We start from the raw sequence: 22,692 nt of genomic DNA, 5'->3' as shown, positions 1-22,692 counted from the left end.
AGGAGATGGGATTATCTGCCGAGAGGAAGGGAGGTTTGAGGAGCGTGGAGGAGGTGGAAGGTGTTTTACGTCAAGCGGCGTGGTAGGGGGTGGCGGGCAGAGAGCAGAGGCCAGCCGACAAGCGTGGATCGTCCCGGGAGCCATGGGCACTCACAGGGCTCTCACCAGCCTTGGCAGGTTCTTCTACCTGCCCCGTGTGCTGCCTTGGAGGGGGTGGGGGATGGGGTCATTCAGAACCTGCCGCAGGCTAGGCAGGAGCTCAGAGTTTGGCGTGTTGGTATGAGTGGTGAGCGTCTAAGCTGAATAGCAAGGGCAGTGAGGATGGTAGGTCAGCAGATGGGGACCCTGGGGCTGCAGGGCAGGCAGTGGGCTGGGGACCCTGAGCAGCTGAGCTGGGCCATGAGGCGAGGGCCTGTCAGGGGGTGTTGGAGGCCAGTTGTAGAGAGAGTGGCAGTGTCTGGGGCAGGACGCCCGCAGTGCAGGGAGGAGAAGGCTCTGAAGGTGAGGGACTTGGGAGCCAGTGGGTTGAGGGGCTGCTGGCATCCTGGGCAGGGTGGTAACAGAACTCACGATGAGAACACCCCCGTGATGACAGCGGAGTTCTCAGTGGGACTGGGGTCTGGGAATGATGAGTGAGGGCCCCTCTGATGGGTCCTTTCCCTTAGACTGCCCCGGGGGCTTTGCACCTTGGCCATAGACACCCTGTCCAGGCAGACACAGGCTCAGGCCGCCTCGCGCCACAAGAGCCATCAGGTCACTTGTCCTGAGAAGGGGAGAGCTGTGGGCACAGCCATGAGTGGTTGTAGGCGTGAGCAGGGATGAGGGTGGCATGGCCTCTGTTGCTTGTGTGTGTCTGATGCCGTGTGTGTTTCGTATGAGACGGTGGATGTGTGAGGCACTGCGTTAGAGGCCTGTGTGTGTGTGTGCGTGCGTGTGTGGAGAGCCTGTGGTCCGGCGGGAGAGCCGGGCTGTCTGGTGGCCAGTGGCGGCAGCTTGCCTGGAGGGGCCCCGGGAATAACCACGCCAGCCCCCCGGGAGTAGCCCGCCTGGGTGAGTCTCTGTCCTCCGTGACCGGTTACTGTGCCAGTGGCCCCCCACCCTCCATCTGCCTGCTTCCCCCCCATTTGTCTCCCCCAGCCCCCTCCGCACCCCCCCAGAAGGTGACGTGTGTGAGCGTGGGCTCCACCACCGTCCGGGTAAGTTGGGTCCCGCCGCCGGCCGACAGCCGCAACGGCGTCATCACCCAGTACTCGGTGGCCTACGAGGCGGTGGACGGCGAGGACCGTGGGCGGCACGTGGTGGACGGCATCGGCCGCGAGCACTCCAGCTGGGACCTGGTGGGCCTGGAGAAGTGGACGGAGTACCGGGTGTGGGTGCGGGCGCACACGGACGTGGGCCCCGGCCCCGAGAGCAGCCCGGTGCTGGTCCGCACCGACGAGGACGGTAGGCAGCGCTGGGGATAGGCAAGGGGAGGGGCGGGGGACAGGAGAGCTGCCTGCTACGGGTGAGGATGCACGGGACAGCCCAGCAGGATGCTGCAGGCAGGAGAGGCTGTGCCTCGGTCTAGGCAAGAGGTGTCCCAACCGGACACCCAGGGCTCAGCCTCCCGAGTGCCTCTGGGGGACTCCCCATCTTCCCAGTACAGGCTTAATGGCCCCGCCTGGGGAGATGGAGCTCGTGGGACAGCCTGTGCCTGAATCCCAGCCCCGGAGCTCCCCAAGCAGGGGAGCCTCAAAAGGCTGAGGCCAAAGAGGGCAAGAATCAGAGAGACTGGTTCTGGAGACACTAGTGAGGCTCACCTCACTAGATGTCAGGGTGACGCAGGGCCCAGAGGAGACAGCACAGATTGTGCTGACTTGGGCAGGTCGAAGGCCTGGTGCCCCACCTCCCACCTTGGTCCTCCTCCCCACCGAGTGAGGCAGTCCTGGGCCCAAGGGCTGCAGAGTCCCAGGCTCTTCCCCGTGCAGGTGGAGGGAGCCCTCCACGTTCCTCTGCAGGACAGACAGTCTAAGGCAACCGCATCAGGGGCAGTGGGGTGCGGAGGCATGGCACTGCAGCTGTGCTGTGCCCGCCTGACTTCCTTCTCCATGCACCTGACTTCCTCCTCCTTCTGGTCCTCAGTGCCCAGTGGGCCACCGCGGAAGGTGGAGGTGGAGCCGCTCAACTCCACTGCCGTGCGCGTCTCCTGGAAGCTGCCCGTCCCCAGCAAGCAGCATGGCCAGATCCGCGGCTACCAGGTCACCTACGTGCGGCTGGAGAATGGCGAGCCCCGCGGCGCCCCCATCATCCAGGACGTCATGCTGGCCGAGGCCCAGGTGTGCCCCCGGGAGGTGGTGGGGTCGGCAGGCAGGCGGGCGAGACCATCACATTCCACTTCCTCTTTGGAACCCAGGTTCGCTCCCCTCCCCTGCCTGCTCTCAGAGGGCCGGTGACACCAAGACATGCTGTGGCATTTGGGGAAGCGCTGAGACCAGGAGGTTAGGGCCAGCTGCCAGGATCACTCCCTTCTCTGTCTTGGGTCTGCCCGAGCTGTCCCAACCCAGGCTTGGCCAGCCCCACCTGCCCTGGTGGCAGTCCCAGCCTGGCAGTCACCTCAGTGGCTCAGCCACTGGTGCCAGCAGTGCAGAGCTCTGTCGGCACACACCCAGGCCTCAGCCCAACACCCCAAGCCCTCCTTGGCGGCTTGCAGGAAATGCACCCGCTGTCTGTTAGGCTGGGTTTTCGAGCTGTGCCTTCCTCCTCTCACAGCCGGGGCGGTCACCTCCCCCATTTGGCTGTTGTCCTGGCAGAGTTCCGTGAATCGGGCCAGGCTGATGTTTGCTCTCAAGGGCTGGGCTTACGGCCCATCTCACTCACACCTCTACACCCTTCCGTCCTCAGGGGATGGTGCTTCTGCCCAGGAGCTTGGGGTGAGGTTCCTGGGGTATTCTCAGCACTGTTTGGCTATCCAGGAGAACCTGGGGCACTGGGAGACTGGGCGAGCGGGCCAGAACTTCCCAGGAAGGGGTGGCTGAGCTCAGATATGAGACCAGGTCTCAGGATTCCTGGGAAAGGCCTGTAATTGCTATCATAACTTCCCTCCCCACATAGTCTGTTGAAGATTCACGACACCTGGCGGCGTGTCTGTGCTGAAGGGCTTTCTGTCCAGAATCAGGGCTGTGAGGGGGTGGAGCCTGACTTACCCCCAGAATGCAACCCCCCGCCCCGGCCCCCTGTCTGGCTCTTCACACCACCCCCGTCCCGCAGGCTGGGATCAGACTGGTGTCCTTCGTGCTGCACTTAGGGTTGGACTCACCCACAGGCAGGCAGGGCTTTCGTGTCTCCAGCTCCAGCTGGCTTCAGTTTTCTGCCCAGAGGCTACGCTGTTCCTCCTCTGGGCCCACCCAGCACTAAGGGAGCAGGGGGGAGAAGGCGGGCCTGTGACTACATTCCTGGGGCAGGTTGAGGGCTCTTCCTGGAGCCTCGGTGGGTGGACACACCCACCCAGAAGCATCCCGGGAATGGGGAATGGGCTCCCTCCGGCCCTGCCGCCCCAGGAGACCAGCAGCACAGCTGCAGCCACTGCGGCTCCAGAGAAGCTGCTTCTCTTCGGGTGCCCCCTTCTGGTCCCGAGTGGTTAGAAGGGAGCTGGGCCGGAGGACGCAGGGCACTGTCCTCTTGGTCTCAGATCTCCTGTGACAGGAGGTAAACATGCGCCCGAGCTCTAGGGAAGCCGAATGAAGGTGGAGGACCCGCCTTTGTAGCCCCTGACACCCGGACTGGGTCATTGTGCTCCAGGCCAGGAGGTGAGCAGATGGGGCCTGGTTCCCAGCCTGGCCACAGGGCCCAGCTGTTCCCCGAGTGCCTGGTCAAGGACATCACAGCCTGTCCTTCCCCACAGCACCATCTGCTCAGCCCAGGCCTCATCAGTGGCGTGCGTGCCCCCCACGACTGTTTGGCCAGACTTGTCTCCCTTCATGTGTGTGTCCCCATCTCCAGTCTGTTTCTCGTGGCCGCTGACTCCACCTCCCTGTCTCTTTTTTTCCCTGTGGTCTGTTTTTCTTTCCTCTCTGTTTCTGTCTCTCCCTCTCGCTGACTGCATTTTCATCTGTCTGTCCTCTTCTCTCCTGTGATCCCTTCCGTCCTCTGGCCCCGTGTTTTGCCTCAATCTGTTTCTCTTTCCCTTCGTGTCTCTCAGTCTCCCCCTTGCAAGGCCCTCCACACCTATGCCTGGCTTGGATAGCAAGGGCAACCCCCATCCCCCTAGGCAAGGAACCTAGAGCAGGGCTGGGCCCAGGCACACCTTAGAAAGTGGCCGAGGCCAGGAGGGACGGCCGAGGGCCTCCTCCCATATCTTGTCCCACACTCCTTGCAAGGACTTTCAAGACAGCTTCCCAGAACAGGAGCAACTGGGATTGCTGGACAGAGATCAGACCAGCACTGTGAGGCGGTTGGGCCAGAGGACCCCATGGTCGGGGGATGGCATGGCCCCGCTTCCTGTGCTGTGCTGGACAGCTCTCAACCCCCAGCCCTCCAGTGCCCCAGAACCTTCCTCCCTCCACCCTCCATGCACCACAGCCTGGAGAAGAACATATTGAGAATCAGCAGCAGCAGTAGCGCCAGCCCAGATCTGTGCCTTCCTATCTCGATGTTCAGGTATCCTGGGAAGGAACTGGGTCTTTCCCAGTGCCCGTAGGGCAGGGTCCAGACTCTGAACTTGGCACTCTTGGCCTCTGTCATCTTGCTGACCAGTCTGCCCCGCCCCTTCCAGCCACAGCATAGCTTCTGCTGTTCCTGGGACAACATCACTTGCCTAGAGCACACTGCAAAATCTGTCTTCCCAAGTGGGATGCTTCTGAGAGTAAAAGATGTTGTGAGTAATCATACCAGGACAGCAAGCTTAGACCAGGACTGTTTCCAGCAAACCAGTACAGCCACTTCTGTGTACAATACAGCACTTCCGTGTCTCCCCACCCCTCTGCCTGAGCTGTAGGACCCACCCCCTCAAGTCTGGCAGCCTCTCCCTCTAAGCACCTCCAGGCGGCGCCCTCCGACCCCTCAATGTCAGGGAGCCCTGTTGCTCTGGCCCTCTGCCCTCCAGGTCTCCCCTCCTCAGCCTTGATGCCCCCAGCTGGGCCTGTGAGGCAGGGGCTGGGATCTTTGGATGGCGAGTGGTCCTGGGGTGCCACCCCTCTGCCTCGTGCCTGCCACCAGCCTTCCCCCAACCAGGCCCTCTCAGGGTCAGAGTCCTTCACATCCTGTCTCCCTTTCTCTCCCCGTACCGCGGTCAGTGGCAGCCAGAGGAGTCCGAGGACTATGTAAGTAAGAGGTGTGCGAGCGCGGGCAAGACCTGGGTTAGGCTGGGCTCGTGGGACACTCCCCCTCCCCCGCCTCTCCTCCCAGCCTGAGCCGCCAAGATCCACAGGGCACCAGCCACATCTGGAGAAAATTGGCGTTTACGCCGAGCCCCGAGCTGAGCAGTGATTGGCATTTTCTCTAATCCTTACTTCTCGCCTGTCAAGCAGCAATTTCAGACCAGTGTTCAAGATCGACCGGGCCCTGGCCCTTGCTCTGGCCAGATGGGGATGGAGTTAAATCCGATCCTGATCGTTAGGCCTTATTGATCCCTGGAGTGAAAAATCACCTGCTCCAGGCCCAGGCTGGGAGGCGGGTCTCGGGGCTGGGTTCCGGCATCGGTGTGTTCTGGAGCCCCAGCCCTGGGAGACCCTCCAGCCAGGGCAGAAGGGGCCTGCGAGGGTTTGGTGGCCGCTGCAGCGGCCCCACCCGAGGCTCAGAGCTGGAGGGACGCCAGGGCTGGTGGTGACAGCTCTGTCTCCACTGCGCGGTGGTCCCCTTCCTCTTCCCACTGTTCCCTCTGTGTGGTGTGGCTTGGCCTCCCATGGTGTTTTTCCGCATGTCTCTGGAAATGATGCCTTGGCTGGAAATGGGCATGTGGGCAGGGCCTGCCAAGGCAGGGGGACACTGCCCTGGCTGACTTTTCAGGCGTCACTGGAGACAGTGTGCTCCCTAGGGTTGGGGGGATTCCCTGTCCTCTTCATCTCTCTTCCCTGCCCCAGCAAGCTTTGCAAGGCATACGGTGCTCACAGAGCCAGGGCCTGGATGGGGACAGGAGGGGTCCTACTCAGTGCTGCAGGGTGGCGCCTCAGCCCACCCCTCACTTCCCTCTGGTGTGCGTGTGCATGCGTTAGTGTCTACAGGTGGCCCTCTGCCTGTGGGTGCAGGAGGAGCCGCAGGCTGCATGGGTGTGCGTGCCAAGAGCTGAGCGAGGTGCTACGTGCGAGCGAGGCTGTCTGCCCTGTGTGTCACGTGTGCCCGGACCTCACGAGGTGTCATTCACAGTACAATGCAGTGAAGGAACAGTGTGGCCCTTTGTTCTTGTCTGAAAGGAAGAATGAGCAGCTTGTCTGCCTCAGGCTTGTGGCTCCCCGGAAAGGCTGGGTCCTCCTGGGCACACATCCACCTGCCTGTACTGCCTCCCGCAGAGTCCAGCACCGCACAGCCCCCCTCCCAAGACCTCTGGCCCACGTGCCTGGGGTGGCTGGCCCGGTCTGGTCCCTCCTTGCTCTCCTGTGATGGGAATGGGCCCCTCCTCCTCCTTTAGGAAACCACCATCAGCGGCCTGACCCCGGAGACCACCTACTCCATCACCGTGGCTGCCTACACCACCAAGGGGGACGGTGCCCGCAGCAAGCCCAAAATTGTCACGACCACGGGGGCAGGTGAGTGAGGCTTTGGGGTCAGAGCTGAGGGCGGGGCCGAGAGGAGGGCAGGGCCAGAGCCCAGTGCGTGGTTGTTCAGTCCCAGGACGGCCCACCATGATGGTCAGCACCACGGCCATGAACACGGCGCTGCTCCAGTGGCACCCGCCCAAGGAGCTGCCCGGGGAGCTCCTGGGCTACCGGCTGCAGTACCGCCGAGCCGACGAGGCGCGGCCCAGCACCATCGATTTTGGCAAGGACGACCAGCACTTTACGGTCACTGGCCTGCACAAAGGGGCCACCTACATCTTCCGGCTCACTGCCAAGAACCGGGCCGGCCTGGGCGAGGAGTTCGAGAAGGAAATCACGACCCCCGAGGACGTGCCCAGCGGTTTCCCCCAAAACCTGCGCGTGATAGGGCTGACCACATCTACCACGGAACTGATCTGGGACCCCCCAGTGCTGGCGGAGAGGAACGGGCGCATCACCAACTACAACCGTGGTGTACCGTGACATCAACAGCCAGCAGGAGCTTCAGAACGTCACTGCCGACACCCACCTGACGCTCTCCGGCCTCAAGCCAGACACCACTTACGACATCAAGGTCCGCGCACGCACCAGCAAGGGCGCCGGCCCGCTCAGCCCCAGCATCCAGTCCCGGACCATGCCCGTGGAGCAAGGTGTGTGCTGCGGGCACGTGGCTACGCCTGGGGACCTCTGCTCTCCTTGACTCACTGACCTCTGGCGACTGTGAGCCACCAACCTCTGGTGTGTGACACTCCAATCTCTCATGACCATGATCACTAACCTCTAGTGAACAGGCGCCACATTCTCTGTGTGTGGCCTCTGACCTCTGCTGTCCTTGGCCTACTGACCTCTGCTGGGCAACTCCAATCTCTCGTGACCTTGACCCACTGATCTCTCATGACTGCATCACTGCTCTTGGGTATGCAACACTAACCTCTTGGGGCCACGACCCCCTGACCTCTAGTGAACACGGTCCACTGTGCTCTGGTGCGCGGCCACATGGCTTCTCGTGACCGAGTCCCACTGACCTCTGGTCACTCTGACCTGCTGTCTGTAAGCTCCAGCTTCACCCATGCCCTTCTGGAGAGCCTGACCACGGGTCCTGTGGCTTCTGCCCCGCTCGGTTCTCACCATGAGGAAGAGCTGGGACTGGGAGCTGAACTGTGTGCAGTGGAAGCTGGCGGGAGTGGGGGTTCTGGCCCTCTGCAGCCATCCCTAATCCCCTGCCCCCTGCTCCCCCCAATCTGTTCCTAGCGGGGAGCCCTCCAGGCCCGGTTATCCCCCTTAGGCAGTCAGAGGTGACTCTTCTCCCCTTACATCCCAACAGTGTTTGCCAAGAACTTCCGTGTGGAGGCTGCAATGAAGACATCTGTGCTGCTCAGCTGGGAGGTGCCCGACTCCTACAAGTCAGCAGTGCCCTTCAGGGTAGGTGGGGCCGGCTGGCCCGGCACACGCAGTCCTGCTGCGGGGTCCACGTTGCAGTCCCTGCCTTCGAGTCTGTGTTCACAAAGCTCTGTCCCGCAGGCCTGGGAGGGGGCCCCTCACCCGAACACGCCACCTGCGCCCCCGCTTCCCTTCCCATGCAGATCCTGTACAATGGGCAGAGCGTGGAGGTGGACGGGCACTCCATGCGGAAGCTGATTGCAGACCTGCAGCCCAACACCGAATACTCATTTGTGCTGATGAACCGCGGCAGCAGCGCGGGGGGCCTGCAACACCTCGTGTCCATCCGCACGGCCCCCGACCTCCTGCCGCACAAGCCACTGCCAGCCTCGGCCTACATCGAGGACGGCCGCTTCACCCTCACCATGCCCCGCGTGCAGGAACCCGCACTGGTCAGGTGTGCAGACACGTCTCCGGGGGCTGGGGGGAAGAGGGCGGGGCTGGCCATGCAAAGCCAGGGGAGGACGGTCCTGACTCTCCTCTGCCCACCCAGGTGGTTCTACATCATGGTGGTGCCCATTGACCGCATGGGAGGGAGCATGCTGGCGCCACAGTGGAGCACGCCCGAGGAGCTGGAGCTGGACGAGGTGCCTGGGGACCCGGCCAGGGCAGCCCTGATGGCAGTCCCATTTCGCTGGTTGGCTGTGCCCCGGGGACTCCCCCCAAACTGGAATTATTCTCTGATTGGCAGCCTGCCCGCGTCTCTGAGGAGACGCACTCTGAGCTGGCTCCTGGGAGCTTTCAGAGAACTCCTGGAGGGCTTACAGAGACCTCCCCAGAGGGGTTTGTGGAGGATCCCCTGGGGTGCGAAGTGGCAGAGACATCTCTCAGATCTAACGACTCTCAGGCCCTGTGAGCCTCACAGTCTCCAGGGGTCTAGAGGTCACAGACGGGCTCGAGTGGAACCCCAGCAGTGGTGGGCAGCCAGCCCTCTCTGGTGAGGGTGAGGGGCAGGTTACCCAGAGGGCCCCTTCTTAGCAGGTTGGCTGGGAGAAATGGCACCGCCTGCTGGTGTCCGGCGTGGTTCTACATGGACAGTGAATCAGGCCGGGCTCAGGCCCCTAACACGGATGGTGAGCCTAGCCTCAGCCCAGGAGCGTGTGCTCCAAGGCCCCTGTGTGACTCCTGTGCTCTGCTGCCAGCTGCTGGAGGCCATCGAGCAGGGCGGCGGGGAGCGGCTGCGGCGCCGGCGGCAGACGGAGCGGCTGAAGCCATACGTGGCCGCTCAGGTGGACGTTCTCCCGGAGACCTTCACCTTGGGGGACAAGAAGAACTATCAAGGCTTCTACAACCGGCCGCTGTCTCCAGACCTGAGCTACCAGTGCTTTGTGCTCGCCTCCCTGAAGGAACCCGTGGACCAGGTCTACCCGAGACCCCAGGCCTGACCAGACACCCCCAGACCGTCTCAGACACCCCAGAGGCCCCAGACCTGCACTGAGGTCTCAGGGCACTAACCCCTGGGATGCAGAAGGCCAATCCGACCTGGCCCTAGGGGCTCAGTGAGCTGACCAGGCCCAGGTCAACCTCTTAGTTCCGGGAGACCCGGTCCAGAGCCCTTTCTCCAGGAGTGGGGGTTGGAGGATGGGCAGTCTTATCCCGGGGCTCACCCGCTCTGCTGTTCCTCCACTGGGTCACAGAAGCGCTATGCCTGCAGCCCCTACTCCGATGAGATCGTGGTCCAGGTGACACCAGCCCAGCAGCAGGAGGAACCCGAGCTGCTGTGGGTGACGGGCCCCGTCCTGGCAGTCATTCTCATCGTCCTCATTGTCATCGCCATTCTCCTGTTTAAGAGGTGAGCGCTCTGGTGGACGGCCACCTGCCCGTGGACCCCCAGGCCTGCCCTGGCTAGATACATGCAGGCCGGGGCAGCCACGCCGACCTGCAGCCCGGGGTGCAGGCTCCTGGGCTCTGAGGGGAGCCAGGAGAGCGAAGCAGTGTGTGCACACCCACTGGTGTGAGCCTGGGTGTGATGAGCAGCCGCGCACCTTCACAAAGGATCTGTTCGGGTGCATCCCTGGGGCATGTCCATCTGTCTGTCTCTGTGTTTTGTGGATGTGAACCTGTCTGTCTCTCAGCTTCAAAACACCACCTTCTCCTGGCCCCCTACCTTGAGTATCCCCTCTGCCACCAGCCCTAGATGACTCCCAGCCTGACTCCCCTGCCCAGGCCTTGAGAGGTCCAGACCCAGCTCCAGGTCCATGTGCCCACGGACACTGACTTGACAGACGTTTATTAAGTTCCCACTGTGACCACAGCATCCACAGCTGTCCCAGACAGAGGGTGTCTTGACCCTTCCCACAGCTCTCCCCGCAGGGTCCCTGTCACAGGGGATGGGCCCCCCTGCCCCCCCACCCAGTTACTAACCAGAAATCCAGGTGTCACCCTCGACCCTCCCCCCTCCCACTTCCCCCCAGTCTCTCGTGAATGTCACTTGACCTGCCCCCCACCCCACCGTGAGCTCCCCACGAGGTAAGGCACACGCACGTGGCACGCCTCAGTCCTGCCTCTCGCAGCTGCGGCCTCCGCCTCTTCTCACCGTGCCCGTTCCTCTCTGTCCTCCTCCCAGCCTGAAGGGTATTTGCAAAGATTTACTTTGTCACCCTCAATATAAAACTTCTCAGCTTTAACTAGAGAGTTTTATAGCCTGTCTGCAGCCTGACGGTCCATCAGACGCCTGGCTGCTCTGGCCCCTGCCGCCGCCACCCCTACGTCATCGCTGAACTAATGCAGTTCCCGGCCGGCCTGGCCTGCGCCCCTCCACTGCACTCATGTCCCCTCCTTGGAGACGCCTTTCCGGGCTCTGGTGCCACGAGGCTCTGCCAGGCCCCTCCCACTCCCTGCTCACACCGTCCCCCACTGTCTGATGGTGCTGCCCTGGGAACATCGCTGGGCCTGTTCCCAGCACCCAGCACAAGGCTGTCAGCGCACACTTGTTGGTCCTTGTGTCTGCACACAGGTGCGCACCCGAGGGGGCCTGTGCCCAGCGCCCCGTCTCTCCCGGCCTTGGACCCTGACCCTTGACCCAGTGCCTGCTACCTGAAGTTAGCTCCTTCCTCCCAGGGTGAATAGGGACAAGCTCGCCTGGTTCAGGGCCGGAAGATCCCTGGGTGGGGACCTGAGGAGCGACTCCCACACCCACCCAAGCCCCCTCCACTGCCGTCTGGGTCCTGGTGTAGGCCAGGAGAGGTGACCCCCTCCCTGTGAAGGCCACGTGGGTGCCGTAGATCGGTCCGCAGTGTCCCCGTGTCATGAGAGGGCCTGAGCATGTGTGGCGGAAACAGTGACGGTTCCTTTCTTCTGTCCTTGCCTGTCTCTCGGGACCTAGTAAACAAGAAAGGTAGGAGTCCTTCCTTCTCTCTTCACACGCCTCCCCCTTCACTTCTTGTCCTCCTGCGCACTGCGGGCCCATCGGGGAGGGGCACTGCTTGGACCAGAAGCCTCCTGGCCTGCGGCTGTCTGGTCAGCTCAGCAGACGCCGGGGCCAGCTCTGTCACTCTCTCCACCTGTGCCCTGCACAGGGGGTGCCCCTTCTCAGGAGACAGGCTTAGCTCAGAACTCCGATGCTGCCCGTGCATGCATAGGCCGACTCGGAACTCCCCAGAGCCTGCCCCCGGCTCCCAGGTGTCTGAGGTCACCGAAGCGCTGCAGGAGACAGAGCCTGGCCTGCGTGCGAAGAGCGCTGGCTGCAGGGCAGTGGGGAAGTGTGTGGTGCGTACTGACGCACACTTGCATAAGTTTCCTCCCCGGCACAGCTGTGTCCACTGCGCAGAAGCCTTGGATACTTGTCAGCAGATGGACCCCACAGGCTGTCTGTGATCCTGTCCCTGTAGACTGGGGAGCCGAGGCCAGCGAGGGAAGACTGCCCAGCTGGGGAAACGCCTTCCCCTGCTGCTCTGTGCCTTTACCCTGATCCCGAGAGCCAGACAGCGGGAGCCCAGCTCTCTGTGATGTTTGCATATCTTATGTGTCGTTTGCATGTTTACTCCTGGTGGCTCCTGCTGCCTCAGCGTGGGGGTCTTGCGGACAGCAGCCACTGCCCAGCCGTGACCTGTCCCTGTGGGAAGGAGCTACCAGCCTCTGCGACCCCTTCCTTTCTTGCTGTGCTGGCCCACTGTCCACTCCCTACCCCTGCTCTCTCCCCATCCCACCCTGTGAGGCTGCTCTGGCCCTGGCTCCCCTGCGCTCAGAGACCCCAGGCCGGGATGGGAGGGGCAGAGCTGTGGACACAGAGCTCTGGGGCAGCCAGCCATGCCACGTGTCTCTGTCCTCCGCCTGGACCTCGGTTCTCACCAACCACCCTTCTGCCTGTCCAGGAAAAGGACCCACTCCCCATCGTCCAAGGATGAGCAGTCAATTGGGCTGAAGGACTCCTTGCTGGCCCACTCCTCCGACCCTGTGGAGATGCGGCGGCTCAACTACCAGACCCCAGGTAGGGTGGCTTCGCCAGCCTGCCTGCCCCGCCTGGGTGTGCCGGTCTCTGCCCAGGGACGCTGGCCTCACCCTGGCCCCCATTTCCTGTTCCTGCCTTCCACCCTTCTCCCTGAACCCATCGACTGTGATGAAGTGACCAAGGAACGCCTATATCCAGTGGCTGGACAGGCGCTGCAAGGCCTGGAAGCCTCAGTGGGTGGGGTGAAGCTCCTTAGACCCTGACCTGTCTTCAGTCAAGCCCTCCAAATATAGGTCCAGGATCGTCACAGAACCCACATCCCAGCCCCGGGGTGCCAGCCCCTGTACCTGCATTCTGACCCCTGCACCCAGAAGAGGGGTTTGTTGGGGAGGGGATGGCTCATCAGATCTTGTGGCAGGATGTGGGTGTCTGCACCTCACCCTTCCTGATGGCTGGGCCCAGATCTTCCGTGTGAGCCCTGGGACCCAGCACAAGACTTGGTGCCTGCCCCTCCTTCCCCACCACTGTCATGGGCTCTCTGGATGTCATTCCCTGTCTGCACCCCAGCAGACACAGCTCAGACTTCTTCCTGGGGGAGGCAGGGTCATTCCTCGGCTCCCAGGTGCTCTTTCCATCATGACACCTCTCGCCCTGGGCTGGGGTTGCCTCAGTGATAGTCTGAGCTCTGTGAAGCCAGGAATTGTCTTCGTCCTCCGCCATCTCTTGGGTTGTGCGCATGGTGGGTCTTGTTAGGTGCCTGTGAAACACAGCTGAATGAACGAGTGAGCTATAGCACACACAGGGTTTGTGTGTGCACGAACTACTTAGCACTGAGTGCTGAATGACCGCACCATTTCATGGCTGGAAACAACAGCAATGATGTTAGTCTCACAGCTTTTATGAGTCAGAGATTCAGACAGGAGCATAGCAGGAGCCGCTTGTCTCTATTCCAGAATATCTGGGGCCTCGGCAGGAAGACTCATAGGCCAGAATCATTTAAATGAGAGGTCAGCAAACTGTGGCCTGGGGCCAAATGTGGCCCACCACCTGTTTCTGAAAATAAAGTTTTATTGGAACACAGCCATGCCCTTTCATACATGTACTGTCTGTGGCTGTTTTCACTCTAGAGCAGAGTTTAGTAGATATGATACATACCATATGTCCTTAAAGCCAAAACTATTTACTCTCTGGCCTTCTATGGGAAAGTTTGCTGAGCACAGAATCCTGGAGACTCGTTCATTCTTGTGTCTGGTGCTTGACACTGGAGTCAGCTATGGGTCCACCTGGGGTTTTCAGCTCTCTTCCTGACATCACTCCAAGTGCGTGTGTCCTGAGAGGGAGAGAGCCAGGCTGTTGTAACCAGGTGTGGTCAGATCTGCGAGGAATCAGAACTCCAGGGTGCTGGGGTCTGGAGGGCAGAGAAGCCTCCCCTGAGAGGGATGCAAAGCCCTGGGGGCCATAGGCAGGCAGAGGGGCTGGGAGAGACCTCCTTTCGGTGACAGTGGTGGGTGCAGAAGCAACGGGGCGCTGTGTCCTGTAGCACTGGAGCTGGGCGTGTTGAGAGCCCAGAGCTGAGTCTGGAGGGGAGTCACAGAGGGTGCCTGCACGCCAGGCTAAGGGGTTTGGACTTCATCTTGAGGGCGCCAGGGAGGCATGAAGGGTTTTCAGCAGGGGAGCAGTGGGGTCAGAATTGAGCTCTAGAAGTGTCACCCTGGCTGTGGTGTGGAAGGCAGATTGGAGGGGGAGAACCAGGGGAGGCAGACCGTTGTGAAGGTGCTAAGGACCTGGGCATGGGGGCTGGCCATAGGGACCTGGCTGAGCAGCAGAGCTTGGGCCTGATTCCCTGTGGGGTGAGGAAATAGGGCCGGGGTCCCAGGATGGCTCCGTGGTTGCTGGTTGAGCAGTGGGATGGCAGGTCCAGGGGGACCTCCACACCGACATCCAAGCCTGCAAATAGATGAGCTCTCCCCGGAGAAGGGTGCAGAGAGGGGAGAGTTCGGCCCAGGAGCAGCCAGGGAAGGAGCTGGAATGTTGAGGAAGGGTAGATGCAAGGATGGCCAAGGAGGGGGAGCCAGACAGAGAGGGCGTTGGGGAGAGGAGTGTCTCTGAGGCCAGGCTGAGGGGGCTGTGCGAGAGCCTGTGGCTTTGGCGGTTGGAACCTCGGAGAGGTCTGAGTCCCGGGCAAGGAGCCTTTCAGCGGGTTGAGGCACTGTCAGTGGGGGATGAGCCAGTGGATATGCAGGCCCTGCTGGGGTCTGGATCCCTGTGGCTGTAGGGATCTGGGAAGGGAAGGCAGGGTGGAGCACAGGGGAGCCGAGGTGGTGGTATAAGGGTTGGGGAACCAGAAGGTCAGGAGGCTGTGGCCCGGGGCGGGGCATGATGAGGGTCATCAGAGGTGCTGAGGTCAGGGGACAAGGCTGCTGGCCGGGAGAGGGGTCTCTGTGCACAGGGTTATCCAGGGAGGGGAAACAGCGACCAGAAAGAAGGGTTGGCTGGAATGGCGGCACTGCTGAGGGTCCCCCTTCCCATGTTTTTAGTTCAGCGAATGTTTATTATTTTCTCTCGTAATCTAATTTTCCTTCTGAAGATGCTTGAAATGCACAGAATTGCTGAGAGAGCGATGCGGTCCCCATCTGCCCATCCTTGTTGGGGACTCACCCTTCTGTTTCTCACCGCATGCGCCTTCCCTCTCTCTAAAAGCACACTTCTCTTTTGCCAAATGATCTGGAAATAGCCAGGGTCAAACTTGATTACCAGAGGCCACAACGTTGGCTTGGACCTAGAATTTCTTCACAGGAAGAGGCCCCCAAGGCCGGGCAGGCTCTAGGGGGTGGGAGAGGGGTGTCTGTCGCTTGGGCAGGGTGGAGCAGAAGGCGCTGCGGTGGGCCAGCCCTCCGAGCTCCCCAGACCCCCACTGGCTGCGATCCAACAGCAGTGTAACCAGAGGTTAACGGGTGTCCTCTTGCCCCGCTGTTTTTGTTCTTTTTCTCTGCAGGTTCCAGTGTCCCCAGTTGCCCGAATATCTCAAGTTAGTTTTTCGCGTTCCCCATCTGGGGCCCACTCTGGCTTCTGTGTGTCTCCTCTACTTCTCTCACCCGTCGCCTCTCTCCTTCCTTGAGCTCTTCTCTCCCCTTTTCCTGTCTTTGCTCCACCTTCTCACCACCCCGTCTTTTCCTTCTCCATCCCACTCTCTCCTCACCTCGCCCCCTTCCTCTGGCCGCCCCGTCTTGTCTCTGCCTCTCCCACCTCCCGACTCAGTCCGACTCCTTTCTGGTGCCTCTCCCATCTCCTCGCCCCAGCGTCTCCCTCCTCTTCTCTTCCTCTCCCTTTGAGTTCTTCCTCATCACTCTGCCGTATCGCCGTACATCATGATCACTCCATCCACATGCTGGGTGCTGGGATGATGAGGTCACAGAGCCTCCCATGGTGACTGGCGCCTTGAGGGCAGGAGCGCTGTCCAGAGGAGGGCCTGCGGGCGGGGCACAGGCTGAAGCAGCCCAGCCCCGTCCCGTCCGCCGGCCTCCACCTGGGCGTCCGGCCCTGACCTGGGAGGAGGGCCAGCCACTCAGCACCGTGTCACGTGGCCATGCCCACTTGTGCCCACGGCATACATACCCCCCTGCCCTGTCCCCTCCCGCCCCCCGGCCGCTGTGTGCCCTGCCACCCCTGTCGCCGCATGTGCCGCTGTCTCCATGCCACCAGTGCCGAGTGCTCCATGGTCACACGTGTTCACATGCGCACATACATGCATCGGGCTGTCTCCGCCACCAGCTCAGGCCCCACGCTAACTCTGCTCATGTACCCCCGCTGCTCCCAGGTATGCGAGACCACCCGCCCATCCCCATCACCGACCTAGCTGACAACATCGAGCGCCTCAAAGCCAATGACGGCCTCAAGTTCTCCCAGGAGTACGAGGTGAGACATCCCTTCACCGCCACCCCCACCACCACCATATGCCTGGCCCCAGGCCAGCTCCTGTCCTGCCTCGGGCCCCTGCTGTGTGTTTGGGGAGTGGGTGGTGGGCTCCAGGCTGCCCAAGAGCACAGACTGAAGGGGTCAGCAGTAGCCAGTGGGGAACTCAGCTTCTTAGGTACTGGGCCTGGTCAAGACCTTTCAGGCACTCCAAGATTAGGACACAAAGTCACATGCCCCTGTGCTAACAGAGACAGATAGAAGGTCATAAACACAATTAGTAATAATAGCTGGCATTTGTAGAGAGCTCCCTGCCAGCCAGCTCCAGGCTAGGCACTCTGCATGCACCATCTATTTATGTCCTCCTTACAACCCTGTGAAATGGGAACCAGTGTTATCCCATCTTACAGATGAGGAGGCTGAGGCTCTGAGAAGGGAATGACTTGTCTAAGGTCACGTCACTGATGAGTAGTGGCACCCGTCTGGCAGCCTATGCCTGCACACGCGTGTGCTCAGAGTGTCTGTCACAGAGATGGGGAGTCTGGGAGCCTGACTCCTGCCGCCTGGGCTGCATAAACCCTCCTGCTCTGGGTGCTTCCTTCACTGTGGTTTCAACCCTACCTGCTCCCAGAAGGCGCTAGTGGTAAAGAACCTGCCTGCCAGTGCAGGAGACATAAGAGATGTGGGTTCAATCCCTGAGATGGGAAGATCCCCTGAGAAGAAAATGGCAAACCCACTCCAGTATTCTTGCCTGGAGGATCCTATGGACAGAGGAGCCTGGTGGGCTACAGTCCATGGAGTCACAAAGAGTCATGCAGAGTCACAACTAAACCGACTGAGCATGCATGCACGGTGGGGGCTCAGACTTCAGAGCACTGCTTCACAACCTGGAGTCAAGGCTTCTAGCTCCCAGCTGGAGAGGTGCTTTGCTAGTGAAGGAGGTGATAAGGAGAGCCCAGACTCCTCTGAGGAGTACTGGCGAAGGTGTTGTTAAAGCATCTTCTGCCTCAGCCCCACTCAGTCCCCACTCCCGGCGCAGGCCTGGCACAGGATTCGCCTCGGTGGATGATGGATGGATGGGTGATTGAAGGGCTAGCTCTGCCCTGCCTGTGCATCCACTTCTCTCCAGTCACATGTCCACCCTCCACTGTGCTTGCTGTCCTGGGCACCAGGGCTCCACTTCCAAGGGCTGTGGGTCAGGCTTCTGCAGAGGAAATTGAGCTTGGCAGGTGAATTGATGATCACATCTGCCTAGAGGACAAGGTGCTGCCTCTTCCTGTGGAGCTCCCACTGGGGGGCCTGCCCTGCACAGGGCCCCACCACAGAGGGGATAGAGCCACCGAGTCAGGCTCCCTACCTCCAGTTCCCGTGAGGCGTTCACTCACCCAGTTCCACGTCCCACTAACCCTTCCTCCTGTGGGGCCCTGCACCCCACTGTCCAGGCCTGCGGTGTCCTTCTCTCACCTTCTGCTGCTTCTCTGCTCCCGTCTGCGCTCCCCTTACAGACCTTCCTCCTTCAGGAAACCACCTCTGGCCACCCTGGCCTGCCAAGAGCTTTTCTGCAGCCAGGATCCGACAGCTCTGTTACCTTTAATGATGAGCATCATCAGGCACTTAGCTTGTGCTTGCCACTGGGAGTGTGGAGACAAGTGCCCACAGGGAGTTCAGTCCGTAGGGAGATGAGTGCAGACAGATAACGCTAAATGTGACCTCGTGCCATGGTGTTAAATATGCAGATGTGCAGAAAAGGTCCTCCGACAGCAGCACGAAGCAGGCAGGCTAGGGGTAGGGTGTGCTGGGGTCTCATGGAAGTGCTCACTGACCTGGGGAGAGTGACAGGCTGGTGCAGAAACCAACAGGCAGGTGTTGTGCTGTGCTGAGAACTTCGGGTCGTATTCATCTGTAAAAGGAGGGTAATAATAGAGCTGGTTTCATAGGAGGATTGGGAGAGGGAATACAGAGTGCAGAGAATAGCGCCACGCACACGGTAAGATTTTGCTGAGATTCAGCTGTTATCATCCGAAGTGACAAGGAACCATGGAAGGCATTAAGCAGGGAATTGATCATCAGATTGGCATTTTATAAGAATTGTTCTGGCTGCAAGACAGAAAGAGGCAGGGAAAGAGACAAAGGAAAGAGGCAGGGAGATGCCCAGTCTGAGCAGGGGTGGCCCAGCTGAGGCCCTGGCAACAGGGTGGCGAGAGCCAAGGAGCTGGGGGAGCATTGGGACGTGGTGACGGATGAGACGGGGGGCACAGAGGAGTTTGGAGGATGACTGGCAGGTTGTGGCCGCGGCTTTGGGGTAAACGAGGATAGAGCCCTTCACTGAGACAGAACCCCAGCAGCAGAGCCAGATTTGCACAGGGGAGCTGATGCTCAGCTTGGCAAGGGCTGAGACTAAAGAAGTGTGGGGCATCCTGGTGGGATATCAGGGGCCTGTGGGCTCTGCAGACCAGGGCTCAGGGGAGACTCTGGGCTACAGCTGAGTTATGTCAGCTCCAGCATATGGCCGTGAGGTCATCCAGGAAAGGTTGGAGAGTTCAAAGAGGGCCTAGGAATGAACCCCAGAGAAGCACTGTGTCCTGCCTCCGAGAAGGAACAGCCGGAGAGGGAGGAGGAGAGCTGGGCGAGGCCGTGCAGCGGTGTCTGGAGCCCAGCAGCACTGGGTCATGCACAGCTGGCCGCCTCTCACTTCTGCCCTCGTTGGCTAGCTGGGCGCAGGGCTTGAGGGACTTCCCCTGCCCTCTCCCCACCCCTACCACTCTCCTAGGCAAGGGGATTTGGTACCTTGGTCAGAGGAGTCTTCAGTCTGTAACCTTGCTGACCAGTGCCACAGTAGCCTCTGTGCTCCATGGCTGGGGAGCTGGGGCTCAGCCTTCCCCAGCACCACGGCACAGAGCCAGTGACTGTGGCCTGGGAGCAAAGGCAGATGTGGGCACAACCTGGAGGGCTGGGTCTCCTGGGGGCACTAGGTAGAGATCGGCTGTTACCCCGCTCCACCTGCCTCCTTCCTTCCCTGCAGTCAATTGACCCAGGACAGCAGTTCACGTGGGAGAATTCAAACCTGGAGGTGAACAAGCCGAAGAACCGCTATGCCAACGTCATTGCTTACGACCACTCTCGAGTCATCCTTACCTCCATCGATGGTGAGCCTAGGGCGGGGCCCCCTCGCATCCCTGGCTCTCCTCCTCCTCCTCCTTACTGGGTGACATCTCCTCCTCCAGAAGAGGCCCACTGACTAGGTTGGAGGCCCCGAGATAATGCTCTCCCATGTCCCTTCCTGCCCGTAGGTGTCCCCGGGAGCGACTACATCAATGCCAATTACATCGACGGTTACCGCAAGCAGAACGCCTACATTGCCACGCAGGGCCCGCTGCCTGAGACCATGGGCGATTTCTGGCGGATGGTGTGGGAACAGCGCACAGCCACTGTGGTCATGATGACGCGGCTGGAGGAGAAGTCCCGGGTAAGGCTGTTCAGGGCCCTGCTGAGGTTGGGGGGTCAGGTATAGATACTCGGCCACCAGGTGACTTCGGGCACCTCTTCTGTCCCTGTGGGAAGACGCCCTTCAGGGGACTTACCAAGTACTATTGTTCTCCTGGGTTGTCCTCGTATCCCAGCTGCTGGGCGCTCCTGGGACGTGGTGTGTTCCCCAGACGCCAGTGGGTTCCTACCGTGTTAATATGTTGTCCCAGATGCTGTCATTTTCCAAGAATGTTAACATGTCCCCCAGTTACTGCCTGTTTCTGGGATGTTCACGTGTTCCCTAGATGCTAGAGCGTTGCTGGGGCCTTAACACATCTCCTAAGTTAATTAGTGGAGTAGAGCTGCTGTTATCTGCTTTTGCACAGCAAAGCATTGACTGGAACATAAAATTTACAGAGCTTGAAAATGGTGTATAAACGTTATGGGTAAATTTGGCAGAAAACGCACCTGGTGCGATCTGGTCATGAATAAATGATTTTCAGTTCCGTCCCTCGTTCCCCTCGCGAGGGCAGGGGTGGCGGCCTAGTGTGAGGTCCTGATTTGGTCTGGTGAGGGGGTGGCATGATGAATCTGAGATCTCGGGGGCCAGGGGCCTGGCAGCCAGCACAGCTGGACCTTCCACCGGCTCCTGCCCTGGGCCCTGCCTGTCGGAGCCTTTGGGTCCCTCTAACCCCCTTGCCCGCTCCCCCTGCTGTCTCTCTGCAGGTGAAATGTGACCAGTACTGGCCAGCTCGTGGCACCGAGACCTATGGCCTCATCCAGGTGACCCTGCTGGACACGGTGGAGCTGGCCACCTACACTGTGCGCACCTTCGCGCTCTACAAGGTGCAGCCCCGGCCCCGCCTGGGGCCCGTGTCCCGTGGTCTGAGCGTGCTGTGCTGGGGGAGCGGGGGCGAGTGGGAGTGCGGTGTTGGAGGTGTGAGCGGGCCATGCCGGCCGGTGCTGTGGGCGGGACGGATGGAGGCAGCACCTGAGTTCCTTCAGGCTGCCCCGCGTGACTTCTGAGTCCCGTCGGAGAGCCGGGGTCTGGCCTTGGTGTTGGGGCAGGCTGTAGCAGGCATGCTCCTTGGCCACTCACTCCATCTCTGCTGCTGTCCTCTGCAGAGTGGCTCCAGTGAGAAGCGGGAGCTGCGTCAGTTCCAGTTCATGGCCTGGCCAGACCACGGAGTCCCCGAGTACCCGACCCCTATCCTGGCCTTCCTGCGGCGGGTCAAGGCTTGCAACCCCCTGGACGCGGGGCCCATGGTGGTGCACTGCAGGTGAGGGGGTGCTGCCACCAGGGCTGGGTCAGAGGTGAGGGAGGCCTCTGCCCAGGCTGAGTCCTGTTCCCGCAGCGCGGGCGTGGGCCGCACGGGCTGCTTCATCGTCATCGACGCCATGCTGGAGCGGATGAAGCACGAGAAGACAGTGGACATCTACGGCCACGTGACGTGCATGCGGGCGCAGCGCAACTACATGGTGCAGACTGAGGACCAGTACGTGTTCATCCACGAGGCGCTGCTGGAGGCCGCCATGTGTGGACACACGGAGGTGCCCGCCCGCAACCTCTACGCCCACATCCAGAAGCTGGGCCAAGTGCCTCCCGGGGAGAGTGTGACTGCCATGGAGCTGGAGTTCAAGGTGGGCTCGGGGCTGGGCCTGCCTGGCTCCAGCGCCTGGACCGGGTCGTGGGGACGGCCCCCCCCAGGAAGCCCGGCCTGACCACCCCTCCCCTCTCGCTAGTTGCTGGCCAACTCCAAGGCCCACACATCCCGCTTCATCAGCGCCAACCTGCCCTGCAACAAGTTCAAGAACCGCCTGGTGAACATCATGCCCTACGAACTGACCCGTGTGTGTCTGCAGCCCATCCGCGGCGTGGAGGGCTCCGACTACATCAATGCCAGCTTCCTGGATGGCTATCGGTCAGCACGCTCGTGACTGCCCACCATGCCTATGAGTAGCTGGGCCTGCGCCTGGCCAGTAGGGGGCACAACAGAGTTGGGCTGGCCCAGAAGACCTGGGTGGGCTTCCTAGAGAGGGGGTGATCTGAGTGGGGCCCCAAGGGACTAGGCAGCCATGGGGAGACTCGAGGGGCAGCAACACCTCCAGCATATCCAGTCTTGTGTCCGCCCCAGACAGCAGAAGGCCTACATAGCCACACAGGGGCCTCTGGCGGAGAGCACCGAGGATTTCTGGCGCATGTTATGGGAGCACAACTCCACCATCATCGTCATGCTGACCAGGCTTCGGGAGATGGGCCGGGTGAGCACACCAGCAGCCTTCCTCAATCGCATCCTTTCCCTCCGGCCCCGTAAGCATAGTCTCAGACCCTTACTACCACCTGCGGCTTCCAAATCCTCTGGAACCTGGAGCTCGCCTTCCCCGCTCCTCTCTTCCCCACCTCCTCCCCTTCTGACCCCAGGGCCGGGCCCTCTGTCCACAGGAGAAATGCCACCAGTACTGGCCTGCAGAGCGCTCTGCTCGCTACCAGTACTTTGTCGTCGACCCGATGGCTGAGTACAACATGCCCCAGTACATTCTCCGTGAGTTCAAGGTCACGGACGCCCGGGTGAGTGGACAGGGGAGTGTGTATATGTGCATGAAGGTATGTTTGTAACACTGCCTGAGCCCCTCTGGGGTGGGGGCTGCCTGCATGGTACCCCAGCTCCAACCGTAGGAATCTAAGGTAAGGTGTGGGGGCAGTGAGCCCATTTCCCAGTATGGCTTCAGGGTGCTTACCTGTGCTGATGCACTGCC

General features: G+C 61.0%; 1 protein-coding gene across 1 annotated transcript in view; it reads left to right on the top strand.

The window, feature by feature from the left end:
* The window catches only part of PTPRF (protein tyrosine phosphatase, receptor type F), an 84,330-nt gene that overhangs the window by 59,085 nt on the left and 2,553 nt on the right, over positions 1-22,692 (top strand). Inside the window, 22 exon segments of the mRNA XM_027537525.1 lie at positions 1,138-1,443; positions 2,122-2,315; positions 5,271-5,297; positions 6,602-6,719; positions 6,799-7,193; positions 7,195-7,378; positions 8,053-8,150; positions 8,312-8,565; positions 8,662-8,755; positions 9,311-9,529; positions 9,806-9,960; positions 12,482-12,597; positions 15,554-15,586; positions 16,376-16,473; positions 19,493-19,616; positions 19,761-19,936; positions 20,662-20,781; positions 21,061-21,215; positions 21,291-21,576; positions 21,679-21,857; positions 22,071-22,197; positions 22,379-22,504. Of these exon segments, the coding sequence (XP_027393326.1) occupies positions 1,138-1,443; positions 2,122-2,315; positions 5,271-5,297; positions 6,602-6,719; positions 6,799-7,193; positions 7,195-7,378; positions 8,053-8,150; positions 8,312-8,565; positions 8,662-8,755; positions 9,311-9,529; positions 9,806-9,960; positions 12,482-12,597; positions 15,554-15,586; positions 16,376-16,473; positions 19,493-19,616; positions 19,761-19,936; positions 20,662-20,781; positions 21,061-21,215; positions 21,291-21,576; positions 21,679-21,857; positions 22,071-22,197; positions 22,379-22,504 (3,584 nt within the window).

This window comes from Bos indicus x Bos taurus, chromosome 3 (assembly GCF_003369695.1).
Source record: "Bos indicus x Bos taurus breed Angus x Brahman F1 hybrid chromosome 3, Bos_hybrid_MaternalHap_v2.0, whole genome shotgun sequence".
Taxonomy (NCBI): Eukaryota; Metazoa; Chordata; class Mammalia; order Artiodactyla; family Bovidae; genus Bos; species Bos indicus x Bos taurus.
Note: the sequence above shows the minus strand (reverse complement) of the source record. Positions and strands in the feature narration are given on the sequence as shown.